This window comes from Trachemys scripta, chromosome 7 (genome assembly GCF_013100865.1).
Source record: "Trachemys scripta elegans isolate TJP31775 chromosome 7, CAS_Tse_1.0, whole genome shotgun sequence".
Lineage (NCBI taxonomy): Eukaryota > Metazoa > Chordata > Testudines > Emydidae > Trachemys > Trachemys scripta.
This window is the reverse complement of record NC_048304.1, coordinates 40,468,378-40,490,375: the sequence shown is the minus strand read 5'-3', so window position 1 is coordinate 40,490,375 and position 21,998 is coordinate 40,468,378. Positions and strand designations below refer to the sequence as shown.

At 40.0% G+C, this 21,998-nt stretch overlaps 1 protein-coding gene across 8 annotated transcripts in view; it reads left to right on the top strand.

Moving 5' to 3' along the window:
- Window positions 1-21,998, top strand: part of ATP2B2 (ATPase plasma membrane Ca2+ transporting 2) — a 541,726-nt gene that overhangs the window by 397,235 nt on the left and 122,493 nt on the right. For all 8 annotated transcript variants that reach the window (XM_034775811.1, XM_034775816.1, XM_034775812.1 and 5 more), the window contains 3 exons: window positions 318-482; window positions 4,363-4,577; window positions 6,357-6,599. In XM_034775811.1, the coding sequence (XP_034631702.1) occupies window positions 318-482; window positions 4,363-4,577; window positions 6,357-6,599 (623 nt within the window). The remainder of the gene's footprint in view (window positions 1-317; window positions 483-4,362; window positions 4,578-6,356; window positions 6,600-21,998) is intronic.

Here is a 21,998-nt window from a genome sequence, read left to right as displayed (position 1 = left end):
ATTGAATGCTATAAATGTACATGGCACTAGAAAGTCACATTATATGTCCCAAAGAATTTACAGTCTCAGACCTTGATCTTGCAAATGAGCAGACCTTTGTGCAGATGAGCAAAGCCTCATGGACATCCAGATGCAGGATCAGGGTACTGCGTATATTCATAATTAATCATCCATATTACTACCAGTACATATGTGGGACTATTACAAGTTGAATTTAGTATGAATAAACAACTTCAGAGATTTTTTTCTTTAAATAAAAGCGTAGAAATTATGTTGGATGAAAGTTCTAGAGTAATGGTTTTCTTCTGCATTGTTAGCCAAGCAGCAGGATGGTGCTGCTGCCATGGAGATGCAGCCATTGAAGAGTGCAGAAGGAGGAGAGGGAGATGAAAAAGAAAAGAAGAAGTCTAGCATGCACAAGAAAGAGAAATCTGTCCTCCAGGGAAAGCTGACCAAACTAGCCGTCCAAATAGGCAAAGCAGGTATGAATGGGTAACTAACTAGATAACAGCATGCTATGGTGAGGACCACATCATAGGATTTCAAAGCAAATTATTGTGAAGAGAGAGTTTTATTAAAAGTAATTAATTATCACAGTAATCTAGAATTGTATGCTAAAGATCATTTTTGTGCATACGTACTTTGAAAACTGGGAAACTAGAAGCTCTAAACAACTTGGCTTGTGAATATTTGAATCAAAGTGAACTGCAGTTTCTCATAGCCAGTATTCCCAAGTGCAGTAATTACAAGATATTTAATTTCCTGTCCCCTCAGGACTCCTGAGAATGTGCATTCAAAATCTATAATATCGTCTCAGGCTTGGAGCAAGATCCTCTTCTCCCTCTATGGATTCTGGTGTAATTTCGTCCCCACTTCTCCTCCATCCCCCGCAGTAGCTTTTTCCCAAATCTGACCTTTTTATTCCATTCCTTCAACAACAACAACAAAAAGAGGGGTGGGGAGATGAAAAATAAATATGCTGATGATAGTGTACTTAAAAACAGCCTTAGTTTGGGTTTCAACTGCATCGATGGTCTATCAGTGGTTCACTCAATTTTTTTCCACAAATGCCAGTGTAACCCACACACCTTCTGGGTGTGGTGTTCTGTCCCATCTAGTGGCACCGAGACCACTTAGAGAGGGAGAGAGAGATTAATGAGTCTGCTCTACAGCCTTAGCCTTTTAGCTCATGCAGTAGAGGCTCATGCACTAAGCTCCAGCGGTCCCAGGTTCGATCCCACCTGCCGACGGCCGGGGTCTGTCAGTGTTACACCAGCTTTCTTGCTCTATCTTGATATACTCAAACTTTATATTGCTACTCTCTGTTGTGTATTTCTAGTAAAGGTTCATTTATTGCAGGAGTTCCCAAACTTGGTTCATGGCTTATTCAGGGTAAGCCCCTGGCGGGCCACGAGACGCTTTTTTACCTGAGTGTCTGCAGGTATGGCCGCTTGCAGCTCCCAGTGGCTGCGGTTAGCCATTCCTGGCCAATGGGAACTGTGGGAAGCGGTGCAGGCCGGTTGCTGCTTCCCACAGCTCCCATTGGCTGGGAACGTTGAATCGCGGCCACTGGGAGCTGCAAGTGGCCGTACCTGCGGACGCTCAGGTAAACAAAGCATCTCGTGGCCTGCCAGGGACTTACCCTGAACAAACCGTGAACCAAATTTGGGAACCCCTGATTTATTGGGATAGGTCATGTGATATAAAGCAGTTCAGTCACATCATATTTCATTTTCTAGAGTGGTTGAGCCTGCCCCATATCATCAGCAGTCTGAATCTTGTCAGTTTGGCATAGTAGGAGCAATTTTGACTTGATTTCTTATACAAAGAAGGCAGATGCTCTTTAGATTCTCTGATTCAAATTTGGGAACGCTTTACAATGGAACTATGAAGGCTGTAGTTATTTGGCAATGGCTGAATAAATCTTTCAAACACAGAGTCTCCAGAGAATCATTGAGACTGTCTTGGCATTTAGATTTCAAATGATTGTAATGATACATTTGGAAATATGGCCCATTTTTTAATAAATGTTATGGTTATAAAGGAAAACAACCACTTTACCAAGCTAACAAAGGGAAGCAAACAGGCTGAGGGACAAGTTTTTCTAGAAGGCCGAGGGTTATTGGGTTTACAGTAAAACTCAGATACAGTATTCCGTCTGGCTAATATTAATATTAGAAAAATTAACTGTTAATTATCTCAAATCGTTTTCTTCATACATAGGGAGACAAGATGAGTGAGGTAGTATCTTTTATTGGACCAACTTCTGTTGGTGAGAGAGACAAGGAGCAAGTCTACACTTACAATGCTGCATCAGGGCAGCTGCAGCACTTTAATGAAGATGCTCTAAGCTGACAGGAGAGAGCCCTCCCATCAGTGTAGTTAATCCGCCTCCCTGAGAGGCAGTAGCTATGTCGGTGGGAGAAGCTCTCTCGCTGACATAGTGCTGTCTATGCGGGCTGTTGTCAGTATAACAACATCACTCCTGGGTGTGGATTTTTCACACTCCTGAGTGACGTAGTTATACCAATACAGGTCTGTAGTGTAGAGCAGTCCAAGCTTTCAAGCCACAGAGTTCTTCTTCAGGCCGCTCTACCTTGAATAGGCTCTTAGGATATGCGCTAACTACTTATGCTAAACAATCTGTTCCACCTTGTATTAGCTGTGATGCTCTGAGTACCTTTCCTAGACCTGAAAAAGAGCTCTGTGTGGCTTGAAAGCTTCTCGCTGTCACCAACAGAAGTTGATCCAATAAAAAATATTACCTCACCCACCTTGTCTCTCTAATATCGTCAGACTGACATGAATATAGCTACACTGCATTCTTCATATGTGTCAGTTAAGAGGTCCAAATGTCACGATAAAAATTCAAATAGAAAAATTCTCCAGTTGCCTCTTTCCACTGATGGAAATGGGAACTGTTGATGAAATTGCACCCACTCCAGTGGAGGGACAAAAAACAAAAAAAAGTTTCTCTCATCACAACCATAGCCAGATATCCTGTGCCTAATTCTGAATTTTCAAAAACATAAGAAGCACTTGCTCCAAATAAATTGCTGACTAGAAGTCTGTGGCTTTTCAGTGCTGGGGCAAGAAGAAGGGAGCATAAAATATTCTTGGTATTGTGCCTTAGTTAGAAGAATATTCTATTGCTTTAAAATATTTTATTTGTTTTTAAACCTGTGCATTAGTTTAAAGTTATTAAACAATTTATTGAAAAGTATTAGAATAACTGAAGTATTAAAATATATGCCATGTTATTAAACACATCAACCTGATACAAGTTAGAATAATGTATGCTGCTTGGTTTCTTTGACATGTCATGTAGTCCTGATTAGTGAACAAAAAATGCAGTTTATGATCCTTCCTAAATCTAAGGTTAACATGTTCATATGACACCATTTATAGTTGCCCTGGTTTCAGAACAGTAACAGATTATGAACCAATTGTGACTACATTTACCTTTTGAGTATTGTAACAATTCAAAATGACCAGACAGCTTCTTAGTTCTTGCATATTTAAAATAGTGACTAATGTATGGCCAATAAATCTGAATGATAGGGTGAATGCAGCTTTTTGGTGGTAAGATTTCCTACTGCTTATGAAATGTCATGTTTCTGCAGAGTGCTGTGCATCATGGTTAAATGCTTAACATTTGGGAACAAAAGAACACTTTGAGAACACTGCTGTTTATTTTATTATTTTGTATAAACTATGTAAATGCTTGCCCTTATTGCCAAATGCATTTTTATCTTTGCAATCTTGCCCAGCCACTGATTCAACAGATTGATTTCTAACACAGTTTGTAAAAAAAACCAGCCCTTTCCCCAAGATCTATTAAGATGTGCTTTTATAAAAAAGAAAAGCATGTGGAAATGGTGTATAAATACCTAAGAGGTAACTGCACAGAAGAGGCAGAGGTTAATTCTGTTGTAACAGGATAGATTTGGGTGGTATTAGAAAGGATAATGTCCTGCAATTGAAAAAGGAAGACTTAGTTTAGACAACAGGAAATCTTTTATTAAATTAAGCAGATGGTACAGTTTTCCAAGGGTGATCAATGAGATGCTGATGCTAGAGGTGTTTAAAAATAAATGTGATAATACACAGGAGTAGTATAGAGTTCAGAAGAATGCAACAAATAACCCAAAAGCTTCTTTTAAGACTTAATCTATGGACTACAGTCTCCTGATCTTACATTTATATGGTTCGCAATAATTTAATGTTGATAATGTTTTCCCCCCTATGGCCTAAGAGCGTAGGTTCAAATCAGATTTGATAAAAGTGTGAGGTTCAAACTGCAAATGCTTTGATTTGTTACTATTGCTCCCTGTAGTTAAAAATTACTTTTTGTGTTTTCAGGTTTGGTGATGTCGGCCATTACTGTAATAATTTTGGTACTGTACTTCGCTGTTGACACTTTTGTTGTCAACAAGAAGCAGTGGTTGCCCGAGTGCACTCCTGTTTATGTTCAATATTTTGTCAAGTTCTTCATCATTGGTGTTACTGTGCTCGTGGTTGCTGTTCCTGAAGGACTTCCACTTGCTGTCACTATTTCTCTGGCTTATTCTGTTAAGGTAAGCAGCACTTTAAGCAGTAGTGGAAAAAAAAGTGCTCTTTTGACCAACTCTCAGTATGTTTTAGTTTGGTAGTTGACTCGCTGTTTAATTTTTATGTGGCTGGTAGAAAGCTGGATCACACATCAGTATAATCAAAATGTGCACTCTGATAGAAGCTGCTTTAAACATATTGAAGGTACTTCAAAGTAAAAAATTCCAATAAAATAAATTTATTGACTTTTCTGTAAATGTACATTGCAAAAAATATACTAAACAATCACTAAAGACATTTACTTATTGAAGACGGTCTCTCAAAAATTCACTGTGAAAATTTATGAATGGGAGAAGCACAGTCTTTTTGTATATAATATCTGCTTATCTTCCTATTCCCTGCTGCATCAATATAGGTTTGGGGAAGGATTTGTTTTCTTCAGAAACTCTCTACATTGAGACATGAGGTTTCCACATGTTTGCGGGTGTGTTATTAAATGCTGTTATAGTTGCCCATAGTTAATGGAAATGATTCCATTAGGAAACTTAAGGGAATTAAAACTGGGATTATGGTTTTTCGAATTGTAGATTATTTCTCTATCAAAGTCTGTATTCTCAGATTACTTTAGAAATCTAATCTACTAACAGCACATTGTGTTTATATAAAACTTTCATCTGAGAATCTCAAAGCACTTTACAAAGGTAGACAATTCTTTTATCTCCATTTTACACAGGGAGAAACTGAGGCACAGAGAACATGAAATGATTTGCACATAGTCACACAGCCAGGCAGTAACAAAGTTGGAAATAGAACCCAGGTGTCCAAACAGCCCTGTGTGCTAACCATTAAACATTGCAATTGCCTTCTAAATCAGTTGCATAAATACATACTCACACATAAGGCCAGATTGTGATACACCGTTGTTTGCATTTGGGAATATCTTGCTCCATAAATAGATTTACTGACTTCAATGGGACTTCACTTTGGATTAAGGGACCACTCTGAGAAAGAGTATGACAGATTGGCCCAAGGGTAAAGATCACAGCCATACTCTGGAATATTCAAATATTTTTATTTAAATTTTTGTAAAATTCATTGTCCTGGTGATGATATTGCAAGAGCATATAGTTTTACCTTACAAATCTAATAATACTGGGATTTGAAATACTATAAAAGAGTCTAAATCAGCTGAATAAAGAGAGTTTACCAAAACAGATTATTTTCAGAGTTCTGCAGTTCAGTTCAAGTTTAAAATAAAGTAATATTCATTGATTTACAGGTGGATAGCTTTGGGTTCATCTGACGCTTGCTGTTGCCATTTAGCTTCTATTTACACTCTTTTGTATTTGCAAATTTTGATCTGGCAGGAAGTTTATTTTTAAACAGTTAATTACTAATTGTTAAATCTCTACCATTAGGGCGCTTGGCTGAAGGAAAACAAAAATCTGTCTAGAAGTTTAGGAGAAACATATAAAATTACATGAGTACTTAGTATTTCTTACAATGATCGCTGTTTGAAAATGGCCTGTTATCTTAGCTAATGTTTCATAAAGCTAAATAATGTTATATTAGTATTCAAGTAATTCCTTAGAATGGATATACTGCAAATCCATTCATCAAAAACAAAATTTTGGCAAACATTTTAAGGGGTGGCTACTATATGCTCTCTACACTGACACGTGTGGTAAACAAGCATGACTACACTCTAAAGTCACATCTAACTTTATGCATTGTTACTATGATGAGAGATTTTAAAAATCTGTCATAGCAAATTTTTGAGGACTTCTTACTTTGCTTTCCATCAGAAAATGATGAAGGATAACAATCTGGTCCGCCACTTAGATGCTTGTGAGACTATGGGTAATGCTACGGCCATCTGCTCTGACAAAACAGGGACACTTACAACCAACAGGATGACAGTAGTACAAGTCTACATTGGTGATGCCCACTACAAAGAGATCCCTGACCCAGATTCTATACCAAGCAAAACCCTCGATTTGTTGGTTAATGCAATTGCCATCAACAGTGCCTATACTACAAAAATTCTGGTAAGTAGGATTATTGCGGTCAATCAAATGAAATGTGGCAGAAGAAGCTGCATGGGTTTTGAAGCATTGTTAATACTTTAATAACCTGTCATTGATCATGAAATATTAAATAGGTCCCCAAAAGGAGAGTAGAAGGGGCAAAAATGTACACATTTTATTTGTTTCTTTAAGAATGGAAATGTTACCATATATTCTTTATCAGTCATTGTTCTATAACTTAGAAAAAAAATACAGTTGATTATTGGAAAGATGAGTACTGCCATGCCTGGTCCCAGAAATGAGGGCCACATTATACATTGAAACCCCTGATATTGTTGAATCACTGTGTGATTCAGGGTCCAAACTGTACACTTGTAACTTTGCTTGCACAAATAGTTTTCAATGGCTTCAATAAGACTACTTGTGTTTAAAATTTCTCATGTGCACAAGACTTTTCAGGATTGGGACCTTAATTCTTGAAATATGAAGAATTAGATTAATGGATATTCATTCCAAATTCAATGGGGGATGAATTTAATTCACAGTGTAAAGGAGGACACTCTGGAAAGAGCAGATTTCTAAAGGGGCTGTAGTTTCCACTATGTGGGAGGATTAAGAGGCTACAAAATTCTGATTTCTGTTGCCCCAAGTTATTTATCACTTGAAAGGGCAAATAATGCTTTTTTTTTTAGTCCAATCTTAATACTATATCCTGAAACTTTTTTATAGAGTAGACAAGCTTTTTTAGGCTTATGAAATAATTTTTTGTCTATTTGCACATTTGTACTGAACTGCCTGGAGTGGCCAAATTACACATTAATATGATTTTAAAAGCTGTTGGCCAAAATACAGTCAGAGATAGTATATTTGCAGAAACATGAGAGAGTATAAGTCCGATTTCTGGTGAGCTATTAAATCCAAATCAAGGTATTTTTTGTTTAAGAACTTGTTAACAAAATGCTGTCTCTTGTAATTCCTGGCATGATTTTTAGGAGTGATATGTAGGCATTAGTTAGTAATAATCATTTATAGGAAGAGGAGTTTGTCGAAAAGCCTGACAGAAATCTCCGTGGTTGCCAAGTATGTTTATAGTGAACATGTTTTTTGCAGCGAAGGTCTGTCTTTCTGTTACTTCTTTTTAGAGTCTTTGAGCAGTGGGAGTATTACATTCTGCTACTCTGAGCCATATTTTTAGATGACTTGACTAATTCGAATCTTCCGTTCTCAACAGGCTTAGTGTAAATGTAAGTTCAACTGTGTCACAGCTCAGAGCAGGAATTTTAATGCAGTGGCTTTCATAAAACTAAAAATAAACAGACATGTCTAAGCCGAGAGATCTAACCCAACTTTTTCCTAACACTGGGCCAAATCTGGAGAGGAGCTGAGTCTTGATAACAATAGATGGAGATACTGAGAGCTTCTTGCAGTTTGGGCCTCCGTTTTATCTTTACAAGGATCTCACCATCGTACGTGTTTCATCTCTCTTGTACATGGTATATGATTGTTATTAATCTCTAGGAATGGGAGTGTCTTGTCCTGTCTTTGTCTGTGATTTGATCACTGGAGATTGACACGGTAGATATTTCTGGTTGTTTTGAGAGGTTGTTTTAGTGCTTGCATGCTAAAGATTTCAGAACCCAGGAAGGGGCTGATATGCTGAGTTAAAATATATTTCAGTGCCTTAGCATCCCATTAGCTTGTGGTGTGTGTGGTTGGCTTTTTCATTATTTGTATACTGTGGTAGTGCCTAGATTCAGGCCCTCATTGTGCAAGGCACTATACAGACAAGAGGAACAAAGACAGTCCCTGACCCAAAGACCTGTCAAACCAGGATGACGACAAGATGCAACAGATAAATATACAGACAGACTGGGACAGGGGACAAAAGGTAATTGTAAGAAGTAAAGATGCATTTTGAATAAATTATTTGAGAGGCCCTACTAGTCCAGGGGTTCTCAAACTGGGTGCTGGGACCCCTCCGGGGGTCATGAGGTTATTACATGGGGGGTCGCAAGCTGTCAGCCTCCTCCCCAAACCCCGCTTTGCCTCCAGCATTTATAATGGTGTTAAATATATAAAAAGTGTTTTTAATTTATAAGGGGGGTCACACTCAGAGGCTTGCTATGTGAAAGGGGTCACCAGTAAAAAAAAGTTTGAGAGCCACTGTACTAGTCAGAAGTGACTGCCAGACAATAGAGGTTTGTGGGCATCATTGTAGAGGTAGGCTTTCAGGGAGGACTGAAGATGATTTCATTGGGAAGCTCTTCCCATGGATGAGGGGCAATGTGGAAGAGGTGTGCAAAGGTGCTTGTGGGAAATGTGAGTAAGTTGGCAATTGAGTTAGGTGTTACTGGTAGAGTGAAAGCAGCATCAACCTCATATTATTTGAGTTTTAGTTTTGGATGCACTTTTGTTCATTTTAAATTACTGAGTTTATAACGTGTTGAAGAAGCATCTTTATCCAAATTCTGTGTCAGTTCAGTTTCCCAGCATCTTAATACTGGAAATAACATTTGTGTGAGAGTACTGCGTAATAGGACAGCAAAATGTTCTTCAAAGCGATATACTAATGATCCTGGACAAACTGAATGAAAGATTCCCTTTTCTCTTGGAGTAACATCCTCGTTGATGAAAATTAAATTTCCTATCAAGTGTAATTCAATAATCACATTTTAGTCTCAATATGATTTTGTATTCCTGGCCAAGTTTTGACCTCATAGCTCCTGGTTAAAGTGGATTATGTGTGTACATTGAAAAAGGTAAATCACTATGCATTATCATTTCAGTTCATTTTAGCTTTGGGTACAACACAAACTCTACTTCTCCGTAAAACTGATAAATGGGTGAAATCCTAGGGAAATCCTTAATTGTTCTCTCCACTGTCGGATTTATATAGAGCTGTAGAGGGGCGGACTCACCCCTGCAGCACCTCCTGCTGGTCATCTCCGGGAATTAGCTCATTTCAGTGTTGGAGCGCCTACTGCAGGCCGGTGGTCCGCCTGTCCTCCGGTCCCCGGTGCCCTTTTATCTAGGGTGCTGCCCCCTAGCAGTACAGCCCTCAGTACTAGGGTCTCCCCTCCCTGGGGAACCCCCACCCACTATCCCTACCTCACCTCAGAATAAGGCCACTGCCAGTCACTAACTAGCCCCCGCTCCCTGGGGCAGACTGCAGTATAGGCCACTCATCACAGGCAAGGTTGGGTTTGGACCTGCTGCCTTGGCCTACCCTAGGGTTACCATACGTCCGTTTTTTCCCGGACATGTCCGGCTTTTCGGCAATCAAACCCCCGTCCGGGGGGAATTGCCAAAAAGCCGAACATGTCCGGGAAAAATACGGACGGGCACTTCCTCTCCCGTGGCTGCTCTGCTCCTCCCCTGACTCAGACTTCGGCTCTGTTTAAGAGCCAAGCTGCCCAAGCCAGCGTTACCGGCTTCGAGGAGCCCCCTTGCCTCTGGACCCCAGCCGCCGGCCGGGCACTTCCCTTCCTGGGCTCCAGCTGCTCTGCGGCTGGGGTCCGGAGGCACGGGGGCTGCCCGAAGCCGGTAGCGCTGGCTCAGGCAGCTTGGCTCTTAAACAGAGCTGAAGAGTCAGGGCAGGAGCAGAGCAGCCGGAGCCCGGGAGGGGAAGTGCCCGGATGGGGGCGCAGGGTCCGGAGGCATAGTTGCTGCCCGAAGCCTGAGCGCTACTGGCTTCATGGTTTGCCGGGCAGTCTCCAGACCCTGTGCCCCTGGCTGGGCGCTTCCCCTCCCGGGCTCCAGCTGTGCTGGGGAAGCGCCGGCCGGGGGCACAGGGTCTGGAGACTGCCCGGCAAACCGTGAAGCCGGTAGCACTTGGGCAGCCCTTTTCGCGTGGCTGGGAGGGAGGAGGGGGAGTTAGGGCGGGGAATGGGCGGAGTTGGGGCGGGGCTGAGGGTGGGAAAGGGGCGGGGTCAGGGCCCTGTGGAGTGTCCTCTTTTTTAATTTTTTAAATATGGTAACCCAGCCTACCCCTGGGCTGCCCTCTGCAACCCCCAGTACCTCCTTGGCCTCCTACTAGGCCGCAGCCTGGGGCTTTCCAGGTTGGAGCTCCCCAGCCCTGCTCCACTCAGGTACTCTGTGTCTAGCTCGCTGCAGCCAGGCCCTTCTCCCTCTGAAGGCAGAGAGAGACTGCTTGGCCTCTGGCTCACAGCCTTTTTATATAGGGCCAGCTGAGGCCTGATTGGGGTGTGGCCCAGCAGCAGGTGCTTCCCAATCAGCCCAGTTTAGCAGTTCCCAGCCACAACCTTCCCCCAGGGCTGTTTGAAACCCTTCAGGGTAGGAGCAGGGTAACAACCCCACTACAAGAGCCAATATTTGGATTTATTTGTTGACTATTATTGGTGATTATCTGTCTTATATTTGTGTTATGAGCTCAACGATTACAATATAGACTTCAGTGAAAATCACAACTGTATTATAAGCAGTTACCTTCATTTTTTGATTATATTTATGACGTGTTTAAGGGAAGGTGTGTCAACGATCTCAGCTCTGATAAAGAAAATTTAACATATGAGGTCTTTGTTCCACAGCACTCATTAGACCATAAAGAGGTCTGGTATAAAATACATAAAGAAGTTGGTTTTCAGGACTGCTAGTTCAGAATGCATACTTACCCACAATTTCATTAAAATATTCTCTAAGAATGTGTGACTATCAGCTGACACCCAAAGGGCATATGCGTTATGTCACAAAGATGGAAGTTTGCTTGTTCTATTAATAGTTATGTAGATCTATATATTCTGCAAATTGCATTTTGTGTGAACTTACATTGAGTGATCTCATATTGGACCATAAAATCAGTCAAGACACACTGCTGAATGAGTAATGATGAGTTCCCCCTCACATCATCTTTTGCTTAAAGGGCAATAGAGCCATTGATAAAAATACAAAAAGAAAACTATGTCACTGCTTGGAATAAAATATTTTCTCTTCCCTGAGAAATTTGAGACACATTATTCCACTAGAGTTACAATACCATTAAATCTAGCCCTTTATAATACTTTTTAGAACAAGATATGGGATGAACTAAATTGACATTCTGTTCACTTCAGATCAACAGATTACTGTTGTTTTCAAGCTATTCTCCAGAAAGTCTTTTTCCAGAATAAATGTGAGACAACTTTGAGAGATGTTTTCCCAACGAGATTACAGCTCATACACTTTTGCTTGTAAATTGTAGAGGGGATTTAGTTTAATAATTCTATTAATCTGAAAGCAAAATCTATGTTTTGGGAATATTCTGATTGCACTTGAGTAGCTGTACTTCTAACTGGCATACCATGAAGTTGCTGGGAAATAAAGACTCCACACATCTAATATTGGTCTAAGCTAGCAGCCACAACTTTTCTTGAATCACATACTGGCATGCAAGATTAATTTCAACCAAAAAGGTATTCATTCCCCTCTTAGGACCACACTGGATATGTTGATGGTAAATATCTCCTTTACTTTCCGGTGTAACAGACCTCTGTTAAATGGAGACCCCAATAAGCTCTCAAGTTAGTAGTATTCAGCTCAGGCTAAACTACACCAACCAAATCCTTCTTTATTATGCCTTCACAATGGATGCCTCAGTTTGTACTACATAAGTGCAATCCATTGGAGTCAATAGAGCTCCACCATTTCACACTAGCTGAGTATATCTGGCCCCATATAATGAAGTCAGATGGTACAATTCTGGGGGCAGAGAATGTCATTTACTAGGTACGATAGAGCCGTTCTGTTTGTTTCCAACTAAGAACCTATAGATGTTTTATTTCTAAGGGAAAGGGCAAAACTTTTGTTTCCCTCTCTAACACACCAAAGCATGTGTACTTTTGCCAAAATATGATTTGAAATGCTCTGGAATAATTAAATTTTAGTTCAATAATTCATGTATTTACCATGTAAATATTTGTAATAGGTAGGAATCTCTAATTAGTCACAGAAAAAGGTACAATTGAAACATAGAACCAATACAGAATTTAAAGCATTTGTACAAGTTTACTGGAGTGGCAGTACAGATTAAAAATGCAGTTCCTTTTCATCATATCTATCTAATAGTGTAACATTGCCCATTGTTGTTGCTGTAATTTATTTTTTGTTATGCTCCAACGGCATGCTTCGCATTGTACAAGATAATATGAAGACAGGTCTTCCCCCAAAGGGCTTATATAAAAGATAAGATCTTTTGGGTGAGAGATGAAGGCATAAGTTGGATTTTTTTGATTGTTCTAATGAAAGACCTTATTAAAATACATATTTATATGTGGAGAGACTTTAAAATTGCCCTGAGAAACTGAATTTTAATTTCCTAGATATTGAAAGGAATTCAAGAGATTTCAGCTTAGTGGTTTGCTTGTAAAAATAAATACTGGAATAGAAAAGGGAATGTTGTTCCATCAAAAAGTGCACCTATATTTAGTGAAAAGTCTAGGTCAGAATACCTGAATGAACACTCTTCATGCTTTTTACATACACACACACACACACACACACACACACACACACACACACACACACACACACTGCCTCTGGGCTGAGAACTAGCATAAGGAATTGCATCTCAGAAAGTGATTACTTAAGAAAGGTGTAAATAATTGAAAATAAGCCTTTAGCAAAATAGGTGATTAATTAGCTGCGTTACAGGAATAAATGAAAATTGCATGTGGATGTTGCGAACATAAAATTGGAATCCAATTGAAGCGATCTTTTTATTTGTGAGGAAAATATTTGCATAGAAAAATAGCTATCTGTAGGGGAATATGGTGGTTCTTCTGTCAGAAGTAAATTTATTTGAGACATGATAAGTACACAAAACATGCTTCTCTTTTACAGATTGTTTTTACTTTGAAGGTCATTGAATCAAGTACTGAAAAACTTTTTAAAAATCAGAGGAGAGCAGATGCATTGAGATTAGCATAGCCATTCAATTTAAAGGACCTAACCAGTGACTTCTCAATAGCAACTTACTGTCATTCATATAATTTCATCATTCCAAGATGCACTTCTATATTTTTTGTACAAGTTACATTATTAGTTTTAATCACTGTGCAGGTGACAAACTAGGAGGTTTGCTATTGAATGCTCACCTTGTATTGGAGGTTTAAGCTCTTTAGAAGGAAGATAAACTTGCTGACAGGATGTTCCTGTCCGAAAGATTACCAAATCCAAATCACTTCCATCCTTTGTTAACTAGAAACCCACCTGTCATGAGAACAATAAAACACATACCTACTGCTTGTGAACAGTACACTTGGATGCATGATTAAACCAGCAAGGAAAGCTTCTCATTAATTACTCAATGTTTTGTACCCCCCTGTATATATTGTCCCACAGTCTCTCCTGCTCTGCATACTATGGCTACTGCAGGTACCTAGGCCTATGAATGTTCAGTTTTTACTGATGGTCACTGTAATATACTGGCACGCTCCATAGATAATTACATATTTCCAAATGAAACTTCTTCAAATGAGTCAAAACTGTCATTTCTTATTCAAGAATACATTTCTGCCAGGTGGAGCCAGCAGCAACAAGGGCCAGGTTCAGTATCTAGGGGTTCCTTTTCAGCAATACCACACAAAACCAGCTCTAACCCCCACCCAGTGACCTGGGACAATTACACTCCACCCCCTGGGTGCCTCTAAGAGGCAATACTTCTCCTCTCATAAGCACAGAGTCTGAGTGTAGCAAAAACTTTTAATAAAAGGAGGGGATTAACTCAGCATTAATTTGGGAAAACACCGCAACTAGGGTTCATGAACACAAACCATGGACAAAATACCTACCCCCAAGTAAATTGGGCAGTGTCCTTTTCCCCTCAGGTTCTTAAGTCCAGCAACCCAAAAGTCCCTTTAACATTCCCGTCCCTTCCCTGTACCCCACTCATAGTTGCTGTCCTTGGCCAGTGCAGCCCCAGAGTTCATAGGTTTCATCTGCAGAGTTCACCTCCCACCCTGTGTGGAGGAGGAGGGTAAGGAGGCACCTTATACATTCCACTGCTCGGGCACTCAATCGTTGCCCCAACCACCGCTTGCCACACCTCTCCGCCAGCCGCGCTGCTGGCTGCTTGCTGCGCCTCTCCACCAGCTGTCCAGCTGGCCACTTGCCAAGGTGTCTTCAGTCCCCCCCGCCCCCCTTTAACACAGCTCTCAATGATTTCAGCTCTCAGTGATTTCAGCTATTAATGGCGGAGCCTCACTGCTGATGCACACTGTCCTAAAGTCGGTCTAATATGTAGACCTAGGTATCAGTGGTTTTAGCTCTGCAGTGTGTAACAAGACTTCCAATTGAATCTAAATTAGCTCTTTTATTATACGATAGAGAGAGGAAGGGTCAAATGGGGTCTAGGATCCTTAAAGAGGGCCCACACCACCAGACACAAGTACCTGTCCCCACCCTCTTTCAGATCACTGGGCTTTGGAACCCATGTTCTCTAGTGAGTGCCATTCAACTGAGGGTGAGTCCCTCCATTGGGGTATGCTAGGTACAGTTGTGCTGCCCTTGGTTCACACAGCAAGGATAAAAACCCTTTATTACTCCTGCCCCAATAACAAGGAGACTGGGAATCCAACACCAGCTACAAGTGATCATTTGGGCAAGCAATACCATCATGCTGAGCACCTAGGCAGGGTGGGTATGCATGCAAATGAGATCAGTTTCTAAAGTCTTTTTCCACAGCTCACCACTAGATGTCAGAGGAGAGCTCATTCAGACCCTGCTTATGCATGTATACCTTAATAGAAGCTTTACAACAGATATTATGAAGTTATATGTAGGAATATACTATTTTTTTAAGTGAACAGTTCATTTATATTGGTCAGTTAATTCAAAAGTTTCAAACTGACAATCATGAAGCTTTGCACAAATAGTTTTTAAAATATTTCCTTGCATTTAGTTTAAAAGTTATCAGTGAGTGGAAAGAGGGGTATACAATGGAAATGCCATCTTTATCCGGCTGTAGTTTATGCAACTGATAGATTCTATCTTCCCCTTCATTAAAAAATGAAGTGGGGTTGTATTAGAAATTGAATAAGAGCAGGAAGGGTTAAGGGTTTAAGAAGGATTGTTCATTCCCACCGAGTGAAATGGGTCAGGGTGATTAACAGGTCAGACCATTTCTCATCAAAGCGCAAACCATAGATCACCTTATACCATGTCTATCAACAGAAAACAGTCGGAGTTAATATTTACTGAAACAACAGCACATTACTTTAGAAAGATCCTATATTTTATTGTAACTGCCTGCTAGGGGTAATCATGTTAAAAGGAACCCAGCTATATAATCTGAGTGGAATACTGTCCTTTAATCAAAGGAAAGCCAGAAGAAGATAGCTATTTATTCTTCCAAAGAAATTTCTAGTTATTTCATTACCTGAAATTGGGAAGTTGGTTTTGTGCTCAATTTTTGTCTTTAAAAAAACCCAACATACATCAAGCCATTTCTTCCGAAGTTAATATGTAGCTGAAGGTGCCTTCTTTCTCAAATATACATGAAGGCTCAGGCCACATCTTATTTTTTCAAGACAAGTTCACCCATCACTGCTAACAATGTTCTGAGAGGGATAAATAAATAAATAAAAAGAGGGACAGAAATGGTAAAGAATGAAGAAAGATTGAGGAAAACTTTCACTTATATTAATCCAAAATGACATCCAAGTAAATGACATGGCCTAAATTCTATTTTATCCTTTCCATAGTTTCCTACTTAAAAATTAAGCTGAAAAAATTGCTAGCAATCTCATTGGTTGACTTGGGGGAGGACTGTGAGACCGAGAAGTCACCTGGCAGGCAGATGATTAAGTTGTCAGCCAACTGACTTCCCCGTATGTAAGCAGGTCCTCTTCAGGGAGGAAACTTCAATGGGGGGAACGGTCAATATGGCAGGAGCATCTAGCCACTCTTATGGAAAGTGTCATGAGATCTTTATCCACACATAGCAGGGAAGGCTTTACTTCTTAGAGTCTCCTCTTAAAGGATAAATTGTATTGTTCTCTGGTTGCAGCAGGAGTGTGAAGTTACACTTTTTAGGATTTGGGCTTATGGCTCTAGGGTGTGTGTGTGTGTGTGTGTGTGTAGATTGTTTGGATCTACTGCTTATACCATGAACCTTATCTCCCCAGCTCTGCTCTTTGATTTCTATTTTAGGAATAGATTGTATTTTACAAATGCTCTGTAATGTGAAGTTTTGTTTTCTTATGTTCTTATATTACCTCTTTTATTCATTCCCTCTGAAGCGCCTGGCATTGGCCACTGTTGGGAGACAGGATATTGGACTAGAGGGATCTTTGGTCTGACTCAGTATGGCTGTTCATTTCTTTCTTGTGTTTTCTTAAATTCTTCCCTATCTTGAATTACATGCAGACCGTGCTGACTAATTAAATAGGGACAAACGAACCTGTTACTTTAAAATGTTGTTTTACAATAAAATTCTATTTTAAAAAAGCAGTGAGGCCAATTAAATGTGGTATAGAGCCACTGATACCCAGATGCACTACTGCACTTATTCCAAAAGTGCTAAAATGGATTGTTGTTTCTAAACCTACTAGCCATTAAAACCATAACTTAATTTGAATTTGAAATATCATTTGCTTTATTTCCAACATCTGTAGAATGTATTTATTGGAGTGTAACGTAACACAGAAAATGAAAATAATGGACACTGAAAATAAAATATGCAAATTCCTTTGGCAAAACATAGTAAATACTTGGTTCAAGTTGCTTCAGAAATGTTTTAAATTCTCTTTATAAAAGAGAATATCTTGTTCAAGTTTCTCTTCTGTTATAGTATAGTATTTACATAGTAGTCAATGATGGAAAGGTGTAGTCTGAACATAAGACTCTGAATGAAAAATTCTGAGTTCTAATCCTGTCTTGTCTCATGCATGTTCTTGCTTTATAGTCAGGTCACTTAACCTCTCAGCCTCAACTTTTCCATCTGTGAAAAAATGAAAAAAATACTTGTTCATAGAAGTGTTGTAAAGATTACTTAGTGTAAGTACATTCTAGATGGAGCATGCTATGCAGTACTTGGTATTATTTTGTATATGTTCATTGTAAGCAATGCACTCGCCACAAAACACTGAAGTAAAATAGCTTTTTCATAAAAGCTTTTTTGTAAAATAAATGTCAGTCTTTTCACAGAATAATTTAGGCTGGAAGAAAATGACCTATTATAGCATCTGGTGCTTTATACATAATAAATATTAATATTAAGAATGGGTCATTTAGTCAGTTGCCTTTGCTTCTAGAAGTGATAATTAGCAGAACATAATAAACTTCATGCATGGTTTGCCGTTGCAGTTTTATATAATAAGGAAAATAAATGTAGCTACCAATTCTCATTAAACCAGACTGAATTACTAATTGAAAGAAGCTGGTTAAAAAAGATTGTGATAAAGTCATTTGCATCATTGAGTAAAACATGACTCCTGTGTTATTTCAATTCATATTTATTTTGTGTTTGGAAAAGGTGCTTGACTGACACTGTTGTAAAATGAAGTTCTCGGTTACTCCCTGAATTCCAACAGCTTTAGCAACAATAATGGCTGTGAAAGCTTCTACAGAGTATCCAACCGTTCTGCCTTTACATTACACAGTTCAATAGTTCCAGACTCCAATCATTCTTAAACCACCACCAGGTGCTACCACTGAGGGTCCGTGGCTGTGAAACGTGAAAGCTTTTCAATTACTGTAACTGCTGTTTTAGCCATGGTGGATTCCACGGTATCACACACACACACACACACACACACACACACACACACTGAAATATTGTTTGTTTTTATTTTTGTTTGATTTAAACTTAATAGAATAAATGAGCTTTTATTTGCTATAGTCCAGTGGATATTTTTCTTACTACTTTTATATGATTTTTTTTTTAAAGTGACTGTTCTGTCTGCCCTCATCATTTCCTTTCAACATGAATTTACAGCTCTCTAAATGATTCTCTATTTGTTGATACAAGGTGGGTGAAGTAATATTTTCTTTTGAACCAATTTCTGTTGGTGAAGGAGACAAGCTTTCGCGCTCTGCTGTTTAAGCAGAGCTCCACTCTGTTTCCATCCATTTTTAATTGATGCTAGCAGCATGTGTGTGTACAGATTTGTGCCAGTCTTATCTCTGCACAGAAGTGCTTATTTTCATGTGTACATTCTCTCCAATTGCATTCTTGCAAGGTGATTATTATAGATAACTAATGTTTGTCCCTGATACACAGGAAGAAAGAAAAGACACAAGCAATGTGGTTTAACTAGGAACTATCCAGCAATAAATTGTACAGTGCAGATCATCTTTCCCTCCCTGATCTGCCTTGAGCCCTCCACACCTGGTCCCAGCCTGATGCTCGAACCCTACGTTCCTCCACTTGTATGAGAATTAAGGAGCTGAGGAAAGAGAGCTGTCTCCTTGCTTTGTCAGACATTAGAAGCCTCAACCTCAACCCCCAGCTTTCTTAGGGGATGTCTTCCTCTAAATCCTCTTCCAAACCCAGTTTATCAGGAAACAGGACCCCTTCACTGAATGATAACCTGCACTGGCTTTGCCAGACTGCCAATATCCTGAACAGTCTTTACAGAATTAAGATAAACTTTATTGAACTAAGTTAAATCTTACTGAATTAAGGTTAGTGCTTTTGGGGGACATAGTACTAAAAATGCAGTTATGTATGTGTTGTTGAGGCATTGTATGTACCTTCTCTAGTAGAGGGGGGAGTGTTAATCAACTTCCTGTTATCAGCCTTAACACCCCCCGGGGGAGATATGCATATACTAGTTCAAATTGGGTTCTCCAGAGACCAACAGACACAGAAAAGATTTTGGATAAAAGCCTGGGTTTTAAACTGAATCAGGGCCTTCCTCCAGATCCACCAAATGGACAGACTCCTGATCTACACACAGGGGCGGCTCCAGGCACCAGCCCACCAAGTGCGTGCCTGGGGCGGCAAGCCGGTCCCCGTGAGGGTGGCAGTCAGGCAACCTTTGGCGGCATGCGTGTGGGAGGTCCGCCGGTCCCACGGCTTTGGCAGCAATTCGGCAGCGGGTACGCCAAAGGCATGGGACCGGCAGATCACCTGCAGAAACGCTGCTGAATCCGCGTGACTGCGGACCACCCGCAGGCATGCTGCCAAAGACTGCCTGACTGCTGTGCTTGGGGCAGCAAAAAACATAGAGCCGCCCTGTCTACAGAGGACCCAAATCTTTAGTGGAGTATTGGAAGGACTTGGCCTCCTGAGGCGTCAAAACTGTGAGCTTGTACTGAGCGGAAATTCTGCTCAACTTGTAACTACAGAGAAACCTCTAGAGTGGAGTGATGTCCGGTAGACGTGTGTAGGTTCTTTTATTGTTTTTGTGTTTTCCCTGCAATGCATATACCTGAAGAATAAAGTAGGCTTGAGTAGAAAGAGCTATGTGGTAACTTATGTCTGTCACAACCATTCTGATGAGAAAGCAAGCAGGTCTGTTTAGGCAGTCATCTTTGTTGAGAAAGGCAGAGAACTATGCAGCCTGGATGTATCCTGGTAAGAAGGGAGTGAGATATGGGTTTCTGCCCAAGAGAGATAACAGCTAGAAGCCTGAGAGGGAAAATACTGGTGCAGTTGCCCTGGTCTGTTACATTGGACACCTGCTAAGTTGCAACAACTTGAACCTTGCCTGTGGACATACCCACCAGGTCCTTGAGCTGCTGTGGGGAAGGTGAACCCTCTCCCACCCTTGTCCTGGCCCATCTTGTAATGAGGGAAAAATTCCTCCCCAGACCCAAAAAAGGCAACTGGCACAGTGCTTACAGCAGATGACCCAAACCCCAGTCCTACAAGTGAGAGCTGTTGATCTGGGCATTCAGTGGCACCTCACTACAGGGAAAGGACTTGTATGCCCTCTTCTTGGGCGAATGGAAGTCAGCAGGGTACAGCTGAGCCCCTTTGGCCATTCAAACCACTTAGTCAATGCCACATCCCGCTCAAACTCATGAGGAAGCTGGGTCTTGGGGGCGGGGGGGAAATGGGGACTCTTAAAAGGGCAACAATCCTTTTCCATCTGCCCTGCCAGTCCAGACAATGACTTTCTGTCTTTAAGGCTACCAGAGTGCATTTTTAATATTTTTCTTTGAACTAGTCTGGACTAGTAAGAACTCTTTCCTGCCTGATCGCTGTTTTTCTTCAAGTTTCATGCTTAGCATTCCCAGTTTACAAATTTGCAGCTGACTGTAGTTTATGGAATATCTTTATATTCACTGCTTTTGAAGATTCATCTGAACCCTGTGATCCTGCAAGGCTTTCATATGCAAGGGGATGAGATCTCTACAGTTTGAATAATGCTTAATTTTGTATTGCACTCCTCTCCAGACCTTAACATAGAGTGATTACTATTAATGTGTAATTCATTAATTATACTTATCTGCGAATGTGGGAACTTCAATCAATCAATAATATATACAAGTTTGAATGCATCTTCTGTTTCCTATGCACAAAAACATTACAATTAAAGAACCAAGGAGAATTGAGAGCATATTTACAGACGAGCCTGAAACATGTGCCATATCAGGTTGCCTTGGCTGCCACTTTTCTGAGATTTAAGAACTGCCTGTTCTCTGAAAGAAGGCTTTACATGGAGTTTAGGTCAATTAGGGAAAGCAGAATCCTTCAGCTACTATACGTGATCAGGTAAGCTATTCTACCAGTTGTACTTTAGGATTCCCTTTATCAGCAGATATGTTCAATACATGCCGGAAATACTAGGTGCAAAGGGACTGAATTACAGGATAAGTCTGAAGGTTGGATTTCCTGGCTTTAACTGATTTGTGATTTCCATAACATTATCTTAACATGGTTTAACTTTTATATTATCACTTTAGACGATGTGCGTGAACGGGATATGAAGGATGGATCAGAACTGTTTAGGAAACTTTAGCTTGAAAACTCCATAGCTTTTAATGTCTATTATTTATGGATTTGTTCAATGATATGTTTTCCCTTGGATTACACTTGGCAACCTTAACTATATCTAACTAAGCTTTTGTTTTGGAACATGTGTTATGTATGATGCCTTTTTGAGCCAAAAGAGATTTGTTCTATATTTTTTATATACAGAAGTATTGGTATGATATATAATTTATTACATAATATTATTAATCCTTTCTGGTGCCCAAATCCTTGCTGTGGTATTTTGATAGTATACTCAACTTTGCCAAAACTGGCACACTGTTTTGGTTGATGTAGTTGATTGGCAGGGTAGCTTAAACTCAGTACAGCACATGAGAAAATTACCATTAAACAGATTATCTCGATGGGAAGGTTGTTTTTTTTATTTTTACATGAGTGGGTGTAAACTGCTGAGTTCAGGCATATCTATTTTTAGTGTGGACTTTCTTGTTGTTCCCTGTGTGGTTCAGAGAGATGATCATTTCAGATGTAAGAATTTAATACCA